This window comes from Nycticebus coucang, chromosome 2 (genome assembly GCF_027406575.1).
Source record: "Nycticebus coucang isolate mNycCou1 chromosome 2, mNycCou1.pri, whole genome shotgun sequence".
Taxonomy (NCBI): domain Eukaryota; kingdom Metazoa; phylum Chordata; class Mammalia; order Primates; family Lorisidae; genus Nycticebus; species Nycticebus coucang.
Genome location: NC_069781.1, coordinates 108,794,983 through 108,819,113, shown reverse-complemented (window position 1 = coordinate 108,819,113; position 24,131 = coordinate 108,794,983). Strand labels below are relative to the sequence as shown.

The following is a 24,131-nucleotide window of genomic DNA, read 5'->3' as shown; positions in this document are numbered from 1 at the left end:
CTCAGAATTGCTGGGACTTTGACTTTTTGAGGACTGGCTTTTGGGCCCTTGCCCTGGGATGAGGTGTCGGGCTGCAATGGGTAGGTCTGTTTGCCATGGTGTGAGTTGCTTGGGGCTCTTTGTCCACAGGGCCGTGGGCTGCATCATGGGGGAGCTGTTGAATGGGTCCCCCCTTTTCCCGGGTGAGAACGACATTGAACAGCTTTGCTGTGTTCTTCGCATCTTGGGGACCCCCAGCCCTAAAGTCTGGCCGGTTTGTTGAGGGGCCCATGGTGGGGAGGGTGTGGGGTCAGGATCACTCCATTTCCCAATAGCAAGTGACTGCTTCCTCCCATGTACCTTCTTTCACCTCACCCCTACCCTCCTGGACCGCTGTTCTGGCCTAACTTAGAGGTTCCTCCTTCCACCGTACTTTTTGGGGGCAGTCCAGGTCTTGTCCTCTGCCCTTTTCCATTCTAGTGCACACATGCTATCATCTCAGGAAGATGGCACAGAGCCAGCATCTGAGAGGGCAAGGGGCTGGATAAAGGAATGTATCAGTAGATGAGTGAATGAAGAGTGACTCTTAATGTCTGTCCTCCCCTGCCCAGGAGATCACTGAGCTTCCTGACTACAACAAGATCTCCTTTAAGGAGCAGGCACCTGTGCCCCTGGAGGAGGTGCTTCCAGATGCCTCTCCTCAGGCCTTGGACCTGCTGGGTCAGTTCCTCCTCTACCCTCCGCGCCAGCGCATTTCATCTTCTCAGGTAGGGTGAGACACCATGTTCTCTGTTTTCTTGGCTCCCTTCCCATTGCCCTGATACTCTGCACTTGGCAGCCACATGACCTCATCAAGTCATCAACCCTCCGAACCTGTGATGGGCAGGGACCAGAACCAGGTATCTGGGATGTCTGTGTTGTTCCTAGAACCCAGTGGGTAGAAGCCTCAGAGTAAGTGTGCCTTTGTGAGCAGACCCCTGTCGACATCCCCAGCATTCCCCAAGGGGCTAGGGGTGGCTGTTGGAGGATCATGTTCACCTTATAGGAGAGCACTTGTCTGGGTGTGCTACTCTTGGGCTGCCTCAGAACATATGGCAAATACAGCAAGAGTTACTGGGGAATCCTTCTTTCAGTCCTGTAGTAAGTATTTATCGAGCATGTGACCCATGCCAGACATCATTCTGGGCCCTGGCACAGGTAGTAAACAAGTTTCCTGTCCCCCGTGATGAAATAGCTCTAGGCCCAAAAGGTTGTAAGAGGGTGTGCTGTTAGGCTGTGGGGGCTCCAGGAGGGAGGGCAGGGCTGAATTTGGGGTTAAGCAAGGCTTTCTGGCAGAGGGTACATTTAAGTATTAGGATGTTTTGAGGAAGTGTCTGCTAAGCAGAGAAATGGTGAGCAGAGGCCTAGAAGGGAGGACTCAGATTGTGGCTGTAAGGCCCTTAAGGATGATGAACACCACAGGAGCCACAGGGTCATGAGTATCAAGGCCTCATTATCAGGAATATCTGTCCCCTCCCTGCACTCAGCACCAGCAGTGTGTGTTTGTGCATACCATCTCAGTCCCCACCGTCAGCAGCTCCTGTGGGTTCTTGCCTCCATGGCTTCTGACCACTGCTGTCTTAGATTGCTTCCCAGAATCTGTGTCTCCCCTCATTCCACTTACAGTGGAATCTCTGTAAGTTGACTACTCAGTGGACTGTAAAAACTGGTCAACATATGTAGGTGGTCAACATAAGGATCTTCCATTGAGTACATGTGGTGCATGTCTAGTCGATGAAAATTAGGTCAACTTTTTATTATTATTTTTAATAACAATAACAATGCTTAAGATAAAGACTAGAAACAAATACCTTGTAAAGAATGAACGAAGATAAATACATTTGGAAAAGAAATCAGATGATTGCTGCAACGAAATATTGAGCAATAATAATAATAATAATGCAAAAAAAGTAACATTCACATTGTCAGATAAAAGTATGTCTATCACAGAATGCTTTGACTTTGAGGTTCAGGATGGAATCATCAGTTAACTTTTTTTTCCCCCAAAGTCTCAAAAAAGAGACAACTAATATTTATAAATAAAAATAGAAAATAATTTCGAAAAACAGATCATGCCAAATCTTATAGACAATAGAAAAAGAAGAAATACTTCAAAATTGTTCTACTTCATTTGGATATAACTGATATTAAAATTGGAAAAAATATATTATTACAAAGGGAAATTACAAACATATTTCACTTATAAATGAGGATGCAATATCCTAAATAACATATTAACAAGTTGAATTAAAAATTATTCAAATAATGTACTTTGGTCAAAATTAAATCCAATTTATGTGAGAATTAGTCACGATTTTCTTTCTTTTTTTTTTTCTCTTTTCCTTTCCCTTACCCCCTCCCTCCTCTTCTCTCTGTCTGCTCTCCCCTTCCCCCACCCCACGTGTCATTAATTGTGATTAACTGCCCCCATATCAAAGTTGAATACATAGGATTCATGCTTCTCCATTCTTGTGATGCTTCACTAAGAATAATGTGTTCCATCTCTATCCAGGTTAATACAAATGCTGCAAAACCTCCATTTTTTTTTTAATAGCTGAATAGTATTCCATGGTATACATATACCACAGGTTGCCAATCCATTCCTGGGTTGAGGGGCATTTAGGCTGTTTCCACATTTTAGCGATTGTAAATTGAGCTGCGATAAATAGTCTAGTACAAATGTCTTTATAATAAAAGGTTTTTGTCCTTCCAGATAGATGCCCAGTAATGGGATTGCAGGATCAAATAGGAGTTCTAGCTTGAGTTCTTTGAGGTTTCTCTATACTTCTTTCCAAAAAGGTTGTATTAGTTTGCAGTGTAAAAGTGTTCCTTTCTCTCCACATCCATGCCAGCATCTGCAGTTTTGAGATTTTGTGATATAGGCCATTCATGCTGGGGTTAGATGATATCTCAGGGTGATTTTAATTTGCATTTCTCTAATAATTAGGGATGATGGGCATTTTTTCATATGTTTGTTAACCATTTGTCTTCTTTAGAGAAGGTTCTGTTCATCTCTCTTCCCCATTAATGTATGGGATTGTTGGCTTTTTTCATGTGGATTAACTTAAGTTCTCTGTAGATCCTAGTTTTTAAGCTTTTAGGTGATTCAAAATATGAAAATATCTTTTCCCATTGTGTAGGTTGTCTGTTTGCTTTGGTTGTCTCCTTAGCTATACAGAAGCTTTTCAGTTTAACTAAATCCTTTTAGTTTATTTTTTTTGTTGTTGCAATTGCCATGGCAGTCTTCTTCATAAAGTCTTTCCCCAGGCCGATATCTTCCAGTCTTTTCCCTATGCTTTCTTTGAGGATTTTTATCGTTTCATGCCTCAAATTTAAGTTCTTTATCCATCTTGAATCAATTTTTGTGAGTATAGAAAGGTGCAGGACCAGTTTCAGTCTTATCCAGTTCTCCCAGCACCATTTATTGAATAGGGAGTCTTTCCCCCAAGGTATGTTCTTGTTTGATTTTTTGAAGATTAGGTGGTTGTAAAATGGTAGTTTCATTTCCTGATTTTCTATTCGATTCCAAATGTCTGTCTCTATTTTTGTGCCAGTACCATGCTGTCTTGACCACTATGCCCTTGTAGTACAGCCTAAAATCTGGTATGGTGATGCCCCCGACTTTGTTTTTATTACTAAGAACTACCTTAGCTATATAGGCTTTTTTCTGGTTCTGTACAAATCCTTTTTTCCAAGTCTTGAAAATAGGATGTTGGTATTTTAATAGAGATGGTGTTGAATCGGTAGATTGCTCTGGGAAGTATAGACATTTTAACAATGTTGATTCTTCCCCACCATGGTATGTTCTTCCATTTGTTAAAGTCCTCTGCTATTTCTTTTTTTAGGGTTTCATAATTTTCTTTATAGAGGTCTTTCACCTCTTTTGTTAGGTATATTTCTAGGTATTTCATTTTCTTTGGGGCTATGGTGAAGGGAGTTGTGCCCTTAATTAGCCTCTCATCTTGACTGTTATTGGCATATTCAAAAGGCAACTGACTTGTGGACATTGATTTTATATCCTCAGATATTTCTGTATTTTTTGAAGATTTCCAAGAGTCTTGTGGTTGAGTCTTTGGGGTTCTCTAAGTGTAAGATCATATCAACAGCAAAGAGGGAGAGTTTGACCTCCTCTGCTCCCATTTGGATGCCCTTTATTTTCTTGTCTGGACTAATTGTATTGGCTAGAATTTCTAGCACTATGTTGAAAAGTAATGGTGACAGAGGACAACCTTGTCTGGTTCTGGTTCTAAGAGGAAAAGCTTTCAGTTTAACTCCATTCAGTAAAATATTAGCCATGGATTTGTCATAGATAGCTTTGATCAGTTTAAGAAATGTGCCACCTGTGCCTATACTCTTCAGTGTTCTAATTAGAAAAGGATTCTGGATTTTATCAAATGCTTTTTCTGCATCTATTGAAAGGATCATATGGGCTTTGTTTTTGCTTCTGTTGATATGGTGAATAAGGTTTATGGGCTTGCATATGTTAAACCAGCCTTGCATCCTGCGATGAAACCTAGTTGATCATGATGTATGACTTTTTTGATGATAAGCTGTAATCTATTGGCTAGGATTTTGTAGAGAATTTTTGCATCTATATTCATTAGTGAAATTGGTCTAAAATTACCCTTTTTAGTTTGGTCTTTTCCTGGTTTTGGTATCAGGGTGATGTTTGCTTCATAGAAAGTATTGGGGAAGATTCCTTCCTCCTCAATTTTTTGAAACAATTTCTGAAAAATAGGAATAAGCTATTCTTTGAAGGTTTGGTAGAATTCTGATGTGAAGCCATCTGGACTAGGGCATTTTTTCGTTGGGGGATTTTGTATTGTTTCTTTGATCTCAGTGCTTGAAATTGGTCTGTTCAGGAGCTCTACTTCATCCAGGCTAAGACTAGGGAGAGAGTGTGATTCCAAATATTGATCCATTTCCTTCACATTGTCAGATTTCTGGGCATAGAGTTTGTGGCAGTATTCAGAGATAATCTCTTGTATCTCTGTGGCATCCATTGTTATTTCCCCTTTATCATTTCTGATTGAGATTACTAGAGATTTTACTTTTTTATTTCTAGTTAGTCTGGCCAAAGGTTTATCTATTTCATTTATTTTTTTTCAAAAAGCCAACTCCCTTGTTTCATTAATTTTCTGAATGATTCTGTTTTCAGTTTCATTGATCTCTGATTTAATTTTGCATATTTCTTTTCTTCTGCTGGGTTTAGACTTAGATTTTTCTTCTTTTTCTAATTCCATAAGATGGCTTGGTAGTTTTTTGATGCTCTCTCTTTCTGTTTTTCAAATGTAGGCTTCTAAAGTGATACATTTTCCTCTCATGACTGCTTTTGCTGTATCCCACAGGTTTGGGTAGCTTGTGTGTTCATTGTTGTTATACTCAAGGAAGTTAATGATTTCCTTTTTTATTTCTTCCTGCACGCAACTGTCATTCAGCATAAGGTTATTTAGCTTTCATGCCTTTGTGTAGTGTTGAACGTTTTTGTTGGAGTTGAGTTCCACCTTTAGTGGCTGGTGGTCTGAGAAGATACAAGGTAAAATTTCAATTCTTTTGATTCTCTTGAGGTTTGTTTTATGTCCTAGGATATGATCAATTTTGGAGAATGTTCCATGGGACGATGAGATGATGGAATGTTCCATGGGACAATGGGATGAAGTGTTCTATATACATCTATCAAGCACAGTTGTTCTAAGTTCTTATTTAAATCTCTAATATTTTCATTTAATTTTTTTTTAGAGGATCTGTCAATCTCTGAGAGAGGGATGTTAAAGTCCCCTGCTATGGTGGTGTTATAGGATATCATATTGCTCAGACTGAGTAAGGTCTGTTTCAAGAATCTGGGAGCATTTAAATTGGGTGCATAAATATTTAGAATTGAAATGTCTTCTTCTATTTTTCCCTTGACCAATATGAAGTGACCATCATTGCCTTTTTCAACTTTAGTTGCTTTAAATCCATATGTATCTGATAAGATTGCAACCCTTTTCTTCTGAATTCCGTTTGCCTGAAAAATTGACTTCCAATCCTTAACTCTGAGTTTTAATTTGTCTTTTGACATGAGGTGTGTTTCCTGCAACAGCAAATAGATGGCTTGTGTTTTTTAATCCAATCAGCCAATCTGTGCTTCTTCAGTGGGGAATTCAAGTCATTGACATTTGTTGAGGTAATTGATTAAGTGTGGTAGCATTCTATTCATCTTATTTTGTGAAAGTCCATTGCTTAATTTTGTCTTTTGCATCATTGTGGAAGCTAGATTCTGCCTTTCACCCCTTCTGGGTATTTACTTTACTGAAGGTCCATTGTGATGGTCAGTGTGTAGAACAGGTTGAAGTATTTCCTTTAAAGCTGGTCTTGTTGTGGCGAATTTCCCCAATGTTTGCATATCAGTAAAAGATTAGATTTCTCCATCAATTTTAAAACTTAGCTTAGCGGGATATAGAATTCTGGGCTGGAAATTGTGCTGTTTAAGTAGATTAAAGGTAGAAGACCATTGTCTTCTGGCTTGAAAAGTTTCATTAGAGAAACTTGCCCTAATTTCATTCTGCGGTCACCCTGATGGATTTGCCCCTGTAGGTTATTTGGCGCTTACTCCTGGCAGCTTGCAAAATCTTTTCTTTTGTCTTAACTTTAGTAGGTTCATCACAATGTGTCCTGGAGAAGCTCTATTTGAGTTGAGGTGACCTGGGGACCCTTATCCCTCTGAAAGGAGTATGTCAGAATCTTTCGTGATATTTGGGAAATTTTCTTTTTTTTTTTTCTTTTTTTTATTTTTATTTTTTATTGTTGGGGATTAATTGAGGGTACAATAAGCCAGTTACACTGATTGCAATTGTTAAGTAAAGTCCCTCTTGCAATCATGTCTTTCCCCCATAAAGTGTGACACACACTAAGGCCCCACCCTCCTCCCTCCATCCCTCTTTCTGCTTCCCCCCCCCCATAAACTTAATTGTCATCAATTGTCCTCATATCAAGATTGAGTACATAGGACTCATGCTTCTCCATTTTTGTGATGCTTTACTAAGAATAATGTCTTCCACTTCCATCCAGGTCAATACGAAGGATGTAAAGTCTCCATTTTTTTTAATAGCTGAATAGTATTCCATGGTATACATATACCACAGCTTGTTAATCCATTCCTGGGTTGGTGGGCATTTAGGCTGTTTCCACATTTTGGCAATGGTAAATTGAGCTGCAATAAACAGTCTAGTACAAGTGTCCTTATGATAAAAGGATTTTTTTCCTTCTGGGTAGATGCCCAGTAATGGGATTGCAGGATCGAATGGGAGGTCTAGGTTGAGTGCTTTGAGGTTTCTCCATACTTCCTTCCAGAAAGGTTGTACTAGTTTGCAGTCCCACCAGCAGTGTCAAAGTGTTCCCTTCTCTCCACATCCACGCCAGCATCTGCAGTTTTGAGATTTTGTGATGTGGGCCATTCTCACTGGGGTTAGATGATATCTGAGGGTTGTTTTGATTTGCATTTCTCTTATAGAGATGATGAACATTTTTTCATGTGTTTGTTAGCCATTCGTCTGTCATCTTTAGAGAAAGTTCTATTCATGTCTCTTGCCCATTGATATAAGGGATTGTTGGCTTTTTTCATGTGGATTAATTTGAGTTCTCTATAGATCCTGGTTATCAAGCTTTTGTCTGATTGAAAATATGCAAATATCCTTTCCCATTGTGTAGGTTGTCTCTTTGCTTTGGTTATTGTGTCCTTAGCTGTACAGAAGCTTTTCAGTTTCATGAAGTCCCATTTGTTTATTTTTGTTGTTGTTGCAATTGCCATGGCAGTCTTCTTCATGAAGTCTTCCCCCAGGCCAATATCTTCCAGTGTTTTTCCTATGCTTTCTTTGAGGATTTTTATTGTTTCATGACTTAAATTTAAGTCCTTTATCCATCTTGAATCAATTTTTGTGAGTGGGGAAAGATGTGGGTCCAGTTTCAGTCTTTTACATGTAGACATCCAGTTCTCCCAACACCATTTATTGAATAGGGAGTCTTTCCCCCAAGGTACGTTCTTGTTTGGTTTATCAAAGATTAGGTGGTTGTAAGATGTTAGTTTCATTTCTTGGTGTTCAATTCGATTCCAAGTGTCTATGTCTCTGTTTTTGTGCCAGTACCATGCTGTCTTGAGCACTATGGCTTTGTAGTACAGACTAAAATCTGGTATGCTGATGCCCCCAGCTTTATTTTTGTTACTAAGAACTGCCTTAGCTATACGGGGTTTTCTCCGGTTCCATACAAAACGCAGAATCATTTTTTCCAAATCTTGAAAGTACGATGTAGGTACCTTGATAGGAATGGCATTGAATAGGTAGATAGCTTTGGGAAGTATAGACATTTTAACAATGTTGATTCTTCCCATCCATGAGCATGGTATGTTCTTCCATTTGTTAATATCCTCTGCTATTTCCTTTCTGAGGATTTCATAGTTTTCTTTATAGAGGTCCTTCACCTCCTTCGTTAGGTATATTCCTAGGTATTTGATTTTCTTTGAGACTATGGTGAAGGGAGTTGTGTCCTTAATTAGCTTCTCCTCTTGACTGTTATTGGTGTATACAAAGGCTACTGACTTGTGGACATTGATTTTATATCCTGAAACATTACTGTATTTTTTGATGACTTCTAGGAGTCTTGTGGTTGAGTCTTTGGGGTTCTCTAAGTATAAGATCATGTCGTCAGCAAAGAGGGAGAGTTTGACCTCCTCTGCTCCCATTTGGATTCCCTTTATTTCCTTGTCTTGCCTAATTATATTGGCTAGAACTTCCAGCACTACGTTGAATAGTAAAGGTGACAGCGGACAACCTTGTCTGGTTCCAGTTCTAAGAGGAAAAGCTTTCAGTTTTACTCCATTCAGTAAAATATTGGCTGTGGGTTTGTCATAGATAGCTTCAATCAGTTTTAGAAATGTGCCACCTATGCCTATACTCTTCAGAGTTCTAATTAGAAAAGGATGCTGGATTTTATCAAATGCTTTTTCTGCATCTATTGAGAGGATCATGTGATCTTTATTTTTGCCTCTGTTAATATGGTGGATAACGTTTATAGACTTGCGTATGTTAAACCAGCCTTGCATCCCTGGGATGAAGCCTACTTGATCATGATGAATGACTTTTTTGATGATAAGCTGTAATCTATTGGCTAGGATTTTGTTGAGAATTTTTGCGTCTATGTTCATGAGTGAGATTGGTCTGAAATTCTCCTTTTTGTTTGGGTCTTTTCCTGGTTTTGGTATCAGGGTGATGTTTGCTTCATAGAATGTGTTGGGGAAGATTCCTTCTTCCTCAGTTTTTTGGAATAATTTCTGCAGTACAGGAATAAGCTCTTCCTTGAAGGTTTGATAGAATTCTGGAGTGAAGCCATCTGGACCAGGGCATTTTTTGGTTGGAAGCTTTTTTATTGTTTCTTTGATCACAGTGCTTGAAATTGGTCTGTTCAGAAGGTCTATTTCATCCTGGCTAAGTCTAGGGAGAGGGTGTGATTCCAAATATTGATCCATTTCCTTCACATTGTCAAATTTCTGGGCATAGAGTTTCTGGTAGTATTCAGAGATGATCTCTTGTATCTCTGTGGGATCAGTTGTTATTTCCCCTTTATCGTTTCTGATTGAGGTTATTAGAGATTTTACTTTTCTATTTCTCGTTAGTCTGGCCAATGGTTTATCTATTTTATTTATTTTTTCAAAAAACCAACTCCTTGTTTCATTAATTTTCTGAATGATTCTTTTGTTCTCAATTTCACTGATCTCTGATTTGATTTTGGATATTTCTTTTCTTCTACTGAGTTTAGGCTTAGATTGTTCTTCTTTTTCCAATTCCATAAGATCTCTTGTGAGATTATTGATGTGCTCTCTTTCTGTTTTTTGAATGTAGGCATCTAAAGCGATGAATTTTCCTCTCAAAACTGCTTTTGCAGTATCCCACAGGTTTTGGTAGCTTGTGTCTTCATTGTTGTTATGCTCAAGGAAGTTAATGATTTCCTGTTTTATTTCTTCCTGCACCCATCTGTTATTCAACAGAAGATTGTTTAATTTCCATGCCTTTGGGTGGGGTTGAGCATTTTTGTTAGAGTTGAGTTCCACCTTTAGTGCCTTATGGTCTGAAAAGATACAAGGTAAAATTTCAATTCTTTTGATTCTGTTGATATTTGTTTTGTGTCCCAGGATATGATCAATTTTGGAGAATGTTTCATGGGGTGATGAGAAGAATGTATATTCTTTATCTTTGGGGTGGAGTGTTCTATATGCGTCTATCAAGCATAGTTGTTCTAGGGTCTCATTTAAATCTCTTACATCTTTGTTCAATTTCTGTTTAGAGGATCTGTCCAGCTCTGTAAGAGGTGTGTTAAAGTCCCCTGTTATGATGGTATTATCAGATATCATATTGCTCAGACTGCGTAAGGTCTGCTTCAAGAATCTGGGAGCATTTAAATTGGGTGCATAAATATTTAGAATTGAAATGTCTTCTTGTTGTAGTTTTCCCTTGACCAATATAAAGTGACCATCTTTGTCTTTTTTGACTTTAGTTGCTTTAAATCCACATGTATCTGAAAATAAGATTGCAACTCCTCTTTTCTTCTGAATTCCATTTGCCTGAAAAATTGTCTTCCAACCCTTGACTCGGAGCTTTAATTTGTCTTTTGAAGCCAGGTGTGTTTCTTGCAGACAGCAAATGGATGGCTTGTGTTTTTTAATCCAGTCACCCAATCTATGTCTCTTCAGTGGGGAATTCAAGCCATTAACATTTATTGAGATAATTGATAAGTGTGGTAATATTCTATTCATCTTAATTTGTGAGAGTCCATTGCTTAGTTTTGTCTTTTGCATCAGTGTGGAGGTTAGGTTCTGTCCTTTGATTTCTGAGTTCTTACTTTGCTGCTGATCCATTGTGGTGGTCAGTGTGCAGAACAGGTTGAAGTATTTCCTGTAGAGCTGGTCTTGTTGTGGCGAATTTCCTCAATGTTTGTATATCCGTAAATGATTTGATTTCTCCGTCAATTTTGAAGGTTAGCTTAGCAGGGTACAGAATTCTGGGCTGAAAATTGTTCTGTTTAAGTAGATTAAAGGTAGATGACCATTGTCTTCTTGCTTGGAAAGTTTCATTAGAGAAGTCTGCGGTAACTCTGATGGATTTGCCCCTGTAGGTCAACTGGCGCTTACTCCTGGCAACTTGCAGAATCTTTTCTTTTGTCTTGACTTTGGACAGGTTCATCACAATGTGTCTTGGAGAAGCTCGGTTAGAGTTGAGGCGACCCGGGGTCCGATATCCCTCTGAAAGCAGTGTGTCAGAATCTTTGGTGATATTTGGGAAATTTTCTTTTATAATATTCTCTAGTATGGCTTCCATTCCTCTGGGGCATTCTTCTTCCCCTTCTGGAATTCCTATAACTCGTATGTTGGAACGCTTCATAAAGTCCCATAATTCTGACAGTGAACGTTCTGCTTTCTCTCTCTTCTTTTCTGCCTCTTTTACTGTCTGAGTTATCTCAAGAACTTTGTCTTCTACCTCTGAAATTCTTTCTTCTGCATGGTCTAACCTGTTGCTGATACTTTCCATTGTATCTTTAAGTTCCCTAATTGACTGTTTCAGTTCCTTCAGGTCTGCTATATCCTTTTTATATTCTTCATATTGTTCATCTCTTATTTGATTCTGTTTTTGGATTTCCTTTTGGTTATTTTCCACTTTATTAGGAAGTTCCTTCATTGTTTCCATCATTTCTTTCATTGTTTTCAACATGTGTATTCTAAATTCCCTTTCTGTCATTCCTAACATTTCTATACTGGTGGAATCATCTGCAGTAGCTACCTCATGGTCCCTTGGTGGGGTTGTTCTAGACTGGTTCTTCATGTTGCCTGGAGTTTTCTGCTGATTCTTCCTCATGAGTGATTTCTTTTATCTGTTTCCTTGCCCTAATTTTCCTTTCACTTCCTCTTGCTCTTTAAGTTCTTGTGCCTGTGGACTAAGGGTTACAGGACCAGAAGGGTGAGAAGGTTGAAGAGCAAAAAAAGGGGATGAAAGAAAGGAGGACCGAGTGATAAGAAAAAAAGAAAGATAGAGAAAGGAGAGGGGGTCGGTATAAGGAATATTGACAAAAAGAAGAGAGGCACAGAAAGAGGGAGACAGGGCAATATAGGTGTACAGTAGGGTACTTTGACACAATCTTAAAAAACCCCACCTTCTGGGGGTGTCCTGTTGCGTGGTTGCCTTGAGGTCAGCAGCTCTTTGCTAACCTGATCACACACAGTACCCCACCTCCACCAAGTAGAGAGGAAAGACAAAAATGCTATAAATCAAACCAAAAGAAGCAAACAGAAAACTTTACGGGGATGAAATTGGGTGAAAAACCAAATTATGTCGGTAGAAACACTAGCAAAAATGAAGTTGAAGTTATTAAAAAAGGCAGCAATGGGAAATTATAATTAAACTAGGAAAATTGAGAAAGAAAAAGGGATCTGTGTGGAAAAGATTGAAATTAAAAAAAAACAAAAGAACATCAGCAATGTCAAAATAAAGAAACAAAAAAAACAACCAAACAAAAAAAGAAAAGAAAAAAATACAGAACCAAAAACAAAGCAGTTTGTATATGTTATTGAATATTGTCTGGGCAACACGTGGTCTTCTGGGGTATGAGATGTTAGTCACAGTTCTGATATGACTGGAGGCTGCTGATTTCTCAAACCCCAGCAGGTAGACACCCTAAATCTCTCTTCAGCCTACTTAAAAGGCACTTTGAACTTGTAAACTTGCTGAGCAGAAGCTTTCCCAGCTTTCTCGCTGGAATCGCTGCTGAAGTGGCTATCCACTTACTCAGTGTGCCAAAACCGGTCTCACTCTGCCCCTGAGGGTTAGGGCTGCAAGGCGGCTCAAACCCCACCCTTAGGCTACTTGGTTGCTGGGTTACCAGCTCCCACCCGTTTCTAGCTCTGCGACCCTGAGGGCGGAGCTTGCCGGGGCAGATCACTGACAATGGATCCGTGTGACCCACCGCCAAACACTATTAGCTCCGTCTGGCTCAGTCCAGGGCCCTAGACAATGCCTAAAGTCATCCATACACCCACCCAAGATCTCCCAAGGCAGTTCAATTGAGTGCTCAAGTGCAAAAAATCCAAAACAGCCCACAACTAAGGCTTTTCCTGCTTGCAGTCTCGCTGTTGCTGTGGTTACAGCTGTGGGCAGCCTCCGACCGAACAGACGCACCTACCACTTGCCTATTCTCCACCACTTTGTCCTCCTCATGGGGTCCAGAAGTCTCTCACTTACTCCCTGTGTGGCCAAAGGGAAGTTTCTGGGCAGATCCCACCAGCCAGAGATGCTTGGAGTCTTTTCCCCCCAATCTCACTGTGCCTGGCTGCACAGAAGCTATTACTCGGCCACCATCTTGCTCCGGAATCATATAGGTCCACAAGAGAAGAAGGATGTCCAGAAGGACCATGAAGAAGTCGAGAGACAGCAGGGTACTCAACCAGCAGGAGAGAACAAGAGCAAAATTAGGTCAACTTAAGGAGGTGGTCAATGTAGGGAGGTAGTCAACTCGGGAGATTCTACTGTTAATTTCTTCTCCACCTGGCAAAGAGAGAAAGCTTGTCCCAGCAGAGCAGAACACACCCCTTCTCTGCCCCAGCCTTCCTTGCCTCTGTCTCACTTAGAAGAAAAGCCAGAGTCTTTCCTATGGCCCAAAGGTGTTACACTCATATACACCATCATTTCTTGACCCTACCTGCTCTTTCCCCTGTATTCGGTCTTCTTTAGCTCCAGGGCCTCCTGCATATTCTGGAACACACCAGGACACCCCTTGGCTTCTATGCACTTCTTTCCCTGCCCTAGAGCCTCATGCCCTGCTCACCCAGTTCTCTCAGGTCTTTGCTCAAGTGTTACTTTCCAAGTGGCCTTCTTTCACCACTCTTCAAATCTGTAGTCTCACTGGCATTTTTCATTCTCTGTCTTGCTTTCTCTTTTCCACAGAGTGCTGACTGTATCATTATCTGACTATTGTATATTTTACTTCACCTTGTTTATTGTTCCTCACCTTCACCTGTGTTGAAAAGGCAGGGTTTTGTCTGTTTTGTAAACCACTGAGTCCCCAGCCTTTAGAACAGCACTTCAGACATATTAGACTTGCAGAAAAGGTTTGCTAAGTCAGCTGAACACATGAGGAGCTGAAGGAATGAGTCTTAAAGTTGCCTTTGGTCTGAGCCTGAGGACAGGGAGGTTAATGATTTCTTTCTGCTGTTCTTTACTTGCCATCCCCAGGCCCTCTTGCATCAGTACTTCTTCACAGCTCCTTTGCCTGCCCACCCATCTGAGCTGCCGATTCCTCAGCGCCCAGGGGGACTGGCCCCCAAGGCCCACCCAGGGCCCCCCCATGTCCATGACTTCCATGTGGATCAGCCTCTTGAGGAGTCGCTGTTGAACCCGGAGTTGATTCGGCCCTTTATTCCAGAGGGGTAAGACACTGGCCCTGGTCCTGTCTGCCAGTTCCTCAGGATCACCCAGGCAGCTTGTTCTTCTGCCACCTACTCGATTCAGCCCTCCAATGCCTCTCCATGGCCACATTGGGCACACTTTGTATCTCGTCCTGCTCCTTAGCCATCCTGAGGACTGTTCTCAAGAATGTAGTAGTCACCCTCCCAGCCAAGGTGATGAGGACATCCAGAGCAGCAGAAGAGACCCATGGCCTGTGTTCAGTGAACCTCAAGTCTGTGTGCTACTGACTTAACCATCAGAAACTGACCTTTGCTGCCATTCAAGGCCTGCCCATATAGAATGACAATTCCTGCCTTGGTGTTGGCTTTCCAGGTGCTGTCTCCTGGCCAAGAATATTCTTTTTAGAACCGGTTCAGGGAATATGATGTCCTCATGTTCAAAACTCAAGTGGGATGGAAGGTTTGGTTTGGTTTTAGTAAAAGACACTAAATATTCTAGTTCAGGATTTGAGATTTTTTTATGCAAAACCCAAGTGGCTCTGCCTTATGTGTGTTCCTCTCTCATACCTATCAAGGGAAATGGCAGAGATGTATCATTTCATTGCCTTCATTTGTGGTGGGGGTTGGGGGGGAAGTCATAGTCACTTTTGCCCTGAGGGCTGCATGTGTGCTAATGTGACTCATTTGGACGTGAGGTGGGCAGAAGTGGGAACCCAAAAAATGGCTCCTGCTGGAGATTCAGCAGGAGACCCTCTGTACAGTAGGCTGATTTGCTCCATCTACTCCCAGATAAGAGTGAACAGAGGCAGCTGTATAAATAAGGAAACAGGCACTTGTGGAATTAATTTATGACTTTAATAAATTCCAATATCATCCAGCCAATTTTTTCCTTATTTTATTATAAATTTGATAAAATGATTCTAACAAGTATGTGGAAATGCAAAGGGCCAAGAGAAGGAAGCAGAACCAGAAGGAGAAATAATGGAGAGACTTACTATATTAGGTATCAGAACTTAATGTTATATAATAATTAAGACAGTGTCATATTAGTCCAGGGATAGGTAAAAACAGTCTAGAGAAACTTATTCTTAGCAATCTTTTTTTTTTTTTTTTTTTGTTTGGCCAGGGCTGGGTTTGAACTCGCCACCTCCAGCATATGGGACCGGCGCCCTACTCCTTGAGCCACAGGTGCCTCCCCATTCTTAGCAATCTTTTATTGTTAAAATATGTTTTATGCTTCGTGTGGATAAACTCTGGGTACTGAGGGTACAGAGGTAATTAACACTACTACTACATCCACTGGCCTCCCAGCTCATGGTGGGTTGACAAAACACAGTAAGCCCTAATTTTTGCTTTCAGGAGAGTTTGATGTTTTCATGCTCTTGCCTATTTATTTCTTCAGCCACATCTGCAGACTCGGAGCTCTAGTCAAACCTAGTTAATTTCTGATAGCTCTCACCTCCACATAAATGGGAGCTTGTACTTAGACTTGATGTGTTTGAAAACAGTTTTAATAAGATATGGTCAACTGATGAAAAGCTCACTTGGTGGTTATCAATTGATGCCTTAAATTATTTCTACAAAAACTTACAAACAATGTACATTGTATAACAACAGCCAGGCACATGAGGAGGCGGTTCAGAATATGGACAGCACAAACAACAGAAAACAGATTATAGATATGGCAGATAGTGCATGCACCAGACACAGATTTGTTAAGAACTACACTCTGGCCTGGGCCTGGTGGCTCATGCCTATAATCCTAGCACTTTGGGAGACTGAGGCAGGAGGATCACTTGAGCTCAGGAGTTGGAAGACCAGCCTGAGCAATACAGCTGGGCATATGCCAGCATAAGAGGTGGGGGAGGGGAGGGTTGGAGCAAGGTGTTACTCCCGGTGAAGCAGGACCCCTCAACTATATAACTGAGCCCAGCAAGGCCAGGAGGGGCTGGCCCTGCAGGCTGAAGGGCAACAGGGTGGTGGTATTGGTCCTACCAGATAGAAGTGGGGCATGGTGATGGTGAGGTGGAGCCACAACTGGGTCCACACGAACTGCTATACCTTTTTCATGGAGGACCAAGACCTGCCCTCTGCCACACAGGTGAACAAGGTAACAGTCTCTGTCCAAGGCAATGGCAGGGCCAGTCCAAAGCCAGGTGCTTCTACCCTGGGGTTTCAGTTTGCCCATCTGTGAGGCTCTGAGCCTGTAGTGTTGCTAAGTGTGCTGATATGCCCAATGGTGATGACTTTGGCAGCTTCTGGAGGTCCAGTTTGCCCACCCAGATCTCCTGTGCTGGTCTCTTGTGAACAAGGTAAGATGCACTTCCCCTGCCATCAGAGTTCACCCCTCAGATTGGCTTAAGGATCATTTTTCTTTCTGCTGCAGCCTTTTGGAATATTCTGGAACTTCCTTCCTTGGGGCTTTTTGCTTTCCTTGAACCTGGAAAGCTGTGCTCACATTTCTTCCCATGATGGTTCCTCTATCCTGCCATCTCAGGTGTCTTCACTGTCAGTAACTTGTGCTCTCTCCATCTTTCTTACCTTCATGGCCGTGCTCATGAAATACCTGAGTGAATTAATCTGGTCTTCCCTCCACTGTACTACTATCCACATGTTACAGGTACACAGTACTTTTTCTTCCAAGGACACAGCACCATTGTAATTAAATGACTGTAATATATTTGTTTAATGCTGTATGTGTTTTTACCAGCTAGACTTGTTTCTAAGAGAGTTATTTTTGTCTTTTCTATCACTCAGGCACCCAGCATATGCCTTGATATTTAGTGTCTCTTCAGTAAATATTATTTGAGTAAATGAGTTTTTGAAGGAACTTAAAATACATTATTAACTCATTTTACAGAAAAAATAAACAGATCCTTACTGGAATAGTGTGATCATAATTTTAAATGTCTTGAGTAAAATACTAGGTTTTCATCCCCATTTTTATTATAAAGAAACTGAGTATCACCCAGTGATTTTTCTAGGGTCATGCCTGGGGCTGGAATTAGATCACTGACTGGTTCATAGTAGTAGGCTAGAGGTAATTCAGGGGTAAAGTTTGGCAGGGAGGTGCCTTATATCCTTTCATATCACTAACTTCTTTGGGTTGTAACTTTCCCATAGGTAAAATGAGATCAGTAATTCCTTCTCGTGGTATCATTGTGAAGGCCAGGACCTCACATAAGGATCTTAAAGGACGGGTAGCATTCATTTTGTAGAGTATCTTATATCTTATAATTCTTTATTTGTGATATAAAATTACAGTTGGGTTTGAACTAGAAACTACAGAAAATTCACATCTTTTTGCCTGATTTGATTTTGCAAACTATAAACTTTACATTCCTACTAGCCAAAAAGACTTCTTCTTTTATATTTACTTAATTTCTTTTATTAAATCATAACTGTGTACATTAATACATTTTTGGGGTACAATGTGCTGATTTTATATACAGTTTGGAATGCTTACATCAAACTGGTTAATATAGCCTTCACTTTACTTACTATTTGTTGTGTTAAGACATTTATACTCTACTCTTAATAGTTTTGACATGCATCCTTGCATTGTGCACAATAGGTGAGTTCCCACTAAATACCCTCCCCCGCCTCATCCCTTCTTCATCCTGGACTATTGTGTTTTATCATTCGTATGAAAGTATGGGCGATTATATATTGGTTTCATAATAGCATTGAGTACATTGGATACTTTTTCTTCCATTCTTGAGATACTTTACTAAGAAGAATATGTTCCAGCTCCATGCAGGTGAACATAAAAGATGTAAAGTCTCTATCTTTTTTAAAGGCTGCATAATATTCCATGGCATATATACACCACAATTTATTAATCCATTCATGATTTGATGGGCACTTGGGCTGTTTCCATGACTTGACAATTATGAATTGGTCTGTAATAAACATTCTTGTGCAAACATCTTTGTTGTAAAATGATTTTTGGTCTTCTGGAGACATACCTAGCAGAGGAATTGCAGGATTGAATGGCAACTCTACTTTTAGTTCCCTAAGTGTTCTCCAAACTTCTTTCTAAAAAGGACGGATTAGCTTGCATTCCTACCAGTAGTGCAGAAGTGTTCCCTTCTCTCCACATCTATGCCAACATCTATAGTTTTGGGATTTTGTGATGTGGGCTAATCTTACTGGAGTTAGATGATTTCTCAAAGCAGTTTTGATTTGCATTTCTCTGATAATTAAAGATGATGAGCATTTTTTCATGTGTTTGTAGGCCATGCATCTGTCTTCTTTAGAGAAGCTTCTGTTCAAGTCTCTTGCCTACAATGAAATGAGATTATTTGTTCTTTTCTTGTTAGAGTTTTCTCTGGATTCTAGTTATAAAACCTTTGTCAGAAACATAGCCTGCAAATATCTTCTCCCATTCTGAGGGCTGTCTGCTTGCTTTACTTACTGTGTTCTTGGCTGTGCAGAAGCTTTTTAGTTTGATCAGATCCCAGTAATATAATTTTGGTGTTGCTTCAATTGCCCAGGAGGGTCCTCCTCATAAAATATTCTCCCAGGCCAATTTCTTCAAGCATTTTCCCTGCACTCTCTCCTAGTATCTTTATAGTTATATGTCTTAAGTTTAAATCTTTTATCCAGTGAGAATTTTTGTTAATGGTGAAAGGTAGGGGTCCAGTTTCAGTCTTCCACAAGTCGCCGGCCAATTTACCCAGCACCATTTGTTAAATAGCGAATCTTCCCCCCAATTTATGTTTTTGATGAGCTTGTCAAAAAAAAATAATGATAAATGGCTGGGTTTATCTCTTGGTTCTCTATTCTGTACCATATATCTACCTCTCTATTTTTGTGCCAGCACCATGCTGTTTTGATCACTATATAGTATAGCCTGAAGTCTGGTAGCGTGATTCCTCCTATTTCTGAGTAATGTCTTGTCCATTTGAGTTTTTTTTTCTGATTCCATATAAAATGAAGAACTGTTTTTTCCAGATCTTTAAAGTATGACAATGGTACTTTAATAGGGATTGCATTAAATTTGTATATTGTTTGGGGTAGTATGGACATTTTAATAATGTTGATTCTTTCCATACATGAGCATGGTGTGTTTTTCCATTGGTTAACTATTCAGCTATTTCTTTTCTCAGAGTTTCATAATTCTCTTTATAGCGATCTTTCATGTCCTTTGTTAGGTAAATTCCCAGAGAGTTCATCTTCTTTGGGACTACTGTAAAAGGAATGGAGTTTTGGACAATTTTTTCAGATTGATTGTTGTTGGTATATATAAAAGCTACTGACTATTGAGCTGGTCATTATGGAAAATGGGCTTGAGTATTTCCTGGAGAGATGGTTTAGTTATGGCAAATTTCTTCAACATGTGTAAGTCAGTAAAGTATTTGATTTCTCCATCACAAATGAAATTCAGTTTAGCTGGATACAGGGTCCTGGGCTGAAAGTTGTTTTGTTTTAGGAGACTGAAGGTCAATGACCATCTTCTTCTGGCTTGAAAAGTTTCTGCTAAGAGATGTGCAGTCATCCTAATATTTTTCTCCTTGTAGGTAATGCTTTTCTTATATCTGGCTGTTTGCAGAATTTTGTCCTTCATATTAACTTTGGCAAAGTTAATTATAATGTGTCTAGGAGATGCTTTATTTGGATTAAGTCATGCTGGGGTTCTGAAACTGTCTACTATCTGAATTGCTGTATCTCTTGCAATGCTTGGGAAATTCTCAATGATATCTGTAAGTAGAGCATCTGTACCTTTAGGACCATCCTTTTCCCCTTCAGGAATTCCTATAAGACAAACGTTTGATCTTTTGGAGTGGTCCCACAGCTCTCTCAGATAATGATCAGTTCTTAATCTCCATCTCTCTCCTCTTTGAGCATTTGGGAACGTTCAAAAGCCTTGTCTCCAATTTCAAAAATCCTTTCTTCTGCCTGCTCAACTCTATTACAGAGGGATTCTATTGTATTTTGGAACTCCACAAATAGCTTTTTCATTTCCTTGAGCTCTGCTATCTCTTTTCTCATTGTGTCCATATCCTTGGAGATTTTGTCTTTGAATTCACTGATTTCTTGAGACAACTTTTGTACAACTCTTTGGATTTCAATTTCCTTCTTTTCCTCCATTCTATTAATTTTATTAGCCATCATATTCTGAATTCTATTTTTGACATTTCAGCCATTTGTTTATGAATGGCATTTTCTGTTGTATCTCCTTTGACGTTCCTTGGGGGATTTGATTTACTCTGATTATTCATGTGGCCAGAGTTTTTCCACTGGTTCCACCCCATGATCATTTTTCACAGTCTGGCTAGTAAAGCTGGTAGGGTGAGATTAGATTGAGGGCTCCAGGAGTTATAGTTAACAAGCCCTTCACCAACCAGCTCTTCACCAATGAGCTAGGGCTTGCTACAGCTTTACAAAGGGCCCTTTCAGTCCTGCAGCCAGAGACTCTGAGGATCTGATTTGTATGATAGGGCTAGATGGGTCTGTCTTATATTTATTTATACGGCCTTTATCTAATCCTAGTGAGTCGACAGATTTGGGCTGAAATCTCAGCTGGGGAGAGATACAAGCAACTAAGACATCCTGCCCCCCCACCAGTGACAACTAGAAGAGGAGAATCAGCCCTTCCCACTACAACACAGTCAGGGCTCAACCTTGGATGGTCCCTGGGTGGCCAGCCCAGGTCAAGAGTTCCAAACCAACTATTCCAGGGAGTACAATCACTGCTCAACTGGGAGAGTTCAAAAGGACTCCAGCAACCAGAGAGCAGGCATCCACTGGCAGCTCACGTGTGGCTCCCTCCTGTGCTCAGTGGAGTTAGGAAGGCCCACCCAAAAAAAAAAAAAGAGTCTGGGGGGGTGGTGGCATCTCCTTATCCACCTTATTCCACAGCCCACCCCGCCACTGGTAACCCCACAGGGCTGTGGCCTAGTTCCCTCCAATGAGCAAATGCACCAGTGATATGCGCCTGCCAGAGTCAAAGGGGAGTCAGTGCCTCCTCAGCGGGGCCACCACACTCTGCCACCAGTAGGCAGGAGGAGCTCAAGCCTGGCTCCTGCTGCTGCTCAATGGAAAGTGGGGAGTGTTCCACCAGAGTCTTTCCCAAGCTGGCAGTTCCCATCACAGTGTATATTTCTCTCCCATAGAGTCCATGCCTCTGCCTCAGCCTCACTCCTCCTCTGTTACCCCTGTGGGGTGAGTTCCAGTTCCCTCCAACAACCACAGAATGTGGGAGGTGTCTCTCCAAAATTTGACCCTGGTGGGTGCATGTCACTACCACTGCTGCTGTGCAGTGGGTTGCTAAACTGCTTTTGCCAAGAATAAACCCCATAAAGATAATCAACTGGATCTTTTATGAAGGAAAAGGGCAAAACAGTGGACAAAAGATAGTCTCTTCAACAAATAGTACTAGAAAAACTGGACATCTACATTTAAAATATCTAAACAACGACACCACATGTTCCACAAAAATGAACTCAAAATGAGTCACAGACCTAAATGTAAAATGCAAAACTGTAAAACTCCTAGAATACAACCTAGGAGAAAATCTAAATGGCCTTTGTTATGGTGATAAGAGGTACATCCATGAAAGAAATTATTATTAAGCGGAACTTTATTAAAATTAAAAATTTCTTATCTGTAAAAGACACTGCAAAAAACGAGAAAACAACCTACAGACTGGAAGAAAATATCTGTAAAAGATATATCTGATACAGGACTTTTATTCAAAATATATAATAGACTCTTAAAATTCAGCAATAAGAAAATAATTTGATTTAGAAATGGGTAAAAATCTGAATAGACACCTCACCAAAGAAGACAGACAGATGGCAAATAAGCAGATGAAAAGATGGCAGATACCATATGTTATAAGAAAAATGCAAATTAAAAAACAATGAGATACCATTACACACCTATTAAAATGGACAAATGGCCAAAATCCAAAACATAGACAACCCCAGATGCTGGTGAGGATATGGAGCAACGTATCATTTCTCATTCATTAATGGTTGAAATGCAGAATGGTACAGCCACTTTGGAAGCTGGTTTGGCAGCTTCTTACAAAACTAAATGTACTCTTACCATATAATCCAGCAGTCATGTTCCTCAATAGCTATCTGAAGGAGTTGAAAAATTATGTTCACACAAAAACTTGCACATGGATATAGATAACAGCTTTCTTCATAATTTCCAAAACTTAGAAGCAGTACAATTTCCTTCAGCAAGTGAATGGATAAACTATGGCACATATAGACACTGGAAAGTTAATCAACAGTAAAAACAAATGAGCTGGCAAGTAATGAAAACATATGGAGAAAATGTATATTATTAAGTGAAAGAAATTTGTGTGAAAAGGCTAAATAGTATAGATTCTAACTCTATGACATTCTGGAAAAGGCAAAATTATGATGACAATAAAAAGATCAGTGGTTTCCATGAGTTCAGGAGGAGGGAGAGGAAAAAATAAGTGAAGCACAGAGGATTTGTAGGGCAGGGGAACTATCTCATATTATACTGTAATAGTAGATACATGTCATTATACATTTGCCAAAACCCATAGATGGTACAACACCAAGAGTGAGCCCTAAAGTAAACTATGAAATTTTGGATGGTAATGAGGTGCTGATGAAGGTTCAGTGATTGTGACAAATGTACCACGTTGGTTCAGGATATTTATTAATGGTGGGGAAGGTTGTGTGTGTGGAGGGAGCCACTTTCTACTCAATTTTGTGATTATAAAACTGCTCTGAAAAATAAAGCCTGTTCCTTTTTTAAAAAATGTTTAAAATAGAATGGAAAGCAATATTTCCTAATTCATTTACGAAGTCAGTATTATTACCCTTAAAAGACCTTATAGGAAAATGACAAATTAGTATCTCTCATGAAAATAGACATATTCCAATGTATATCTATACCACATTTTCAAAATTCATTCATTCATTGATGAACACTTAGGCTGATTCTATATCTTTGCCATTGTGTATAGTGCTACAATAAGCATGCAAGTGTAGGTATCCCTTTGATGTATTAATTTATTTTCTTTCAGGTAGGAACAATTTTTTAATAAAATCATAAATTTTGGAATATTTAAAAACAATAATTTATCACAACATAGTGAACACTTCCCTAGTAATGCAAGGCTATGTCAATAGTCAGAAATCATTCATGTAACCCACTACACATATTTTAACTAAATTAAAGGATATGAATAGGCAATTCTCAAAAGAAGATATACAAATGTCCAACAGGTATACGAAAAAATGCTCAACATCACTAACCATCAGAGAAATGCAAATCAAAACCACACTGAGATACTATCTTACTCTGGTCAGAATGGCTATTACTAAAAAGACCAAAAATAATGTTGGTAAGGATGTGAAGAAAGGGGAACTCTTATATGATGATGGGAATGCAAACTAGTAAAGCCACAATGGAAAAGAGAGTAGGAGCTTTCTCAAAAAACTAATAACTAAGAAAATGCCATGAAGGCTATGTTAACCAGCTTGATGAAAACATTTCAAATTGTATATAAAACCAGCACATTGTACCCCATGATTGCATTAATGTATACAGCTATGATTTAATAAAAAAAATAAAAGAAAAACAACTAAAAACAGAACTACTATTCAGTCCAATAATCCCAGTACTAATATCTACTCAAAGGAAAATAAATCCATATATCAAATGGATAACTGCACTTGCATGCTTATTGAAG

At 39.8% G+C, this 24,131-nt stretch overlaps 1 protein-coding gene across 2 annotated transcripts in view; it reads left to right on the top strand.

Annotated features, from left to right (window-relative positions):
• CDK20 (cyclin dependent kinase 20) overlaps positions 1-24,131 on the top strand; it is a 44,605-nt gene that overhangs the window by 4,277 nt on the left and 16,197 nt on the right. Inside the window, exons 6-8 of one of the 2 annotated variants that reach the window (XM_053578593.1) lie at positions 130-253; positions 591-746; positions 14,271-15,550. In XM_053578593.1, the coding sequence (XP_053434568.1) occupies positions 130-253; positions 591-746; positions 14,271-14,468 (478 nt within the window). In that variant the 3' untranslated portion in view covers positions 14,469-15,550. Of the gene's footprint in view, positions 1-129; positions 254-590; positions 747-14,270; positions 15,551-24,131 lie in introns of those variants that run through there. The other variant, XM_053578603.1, reaches the window with a different exon arrangement.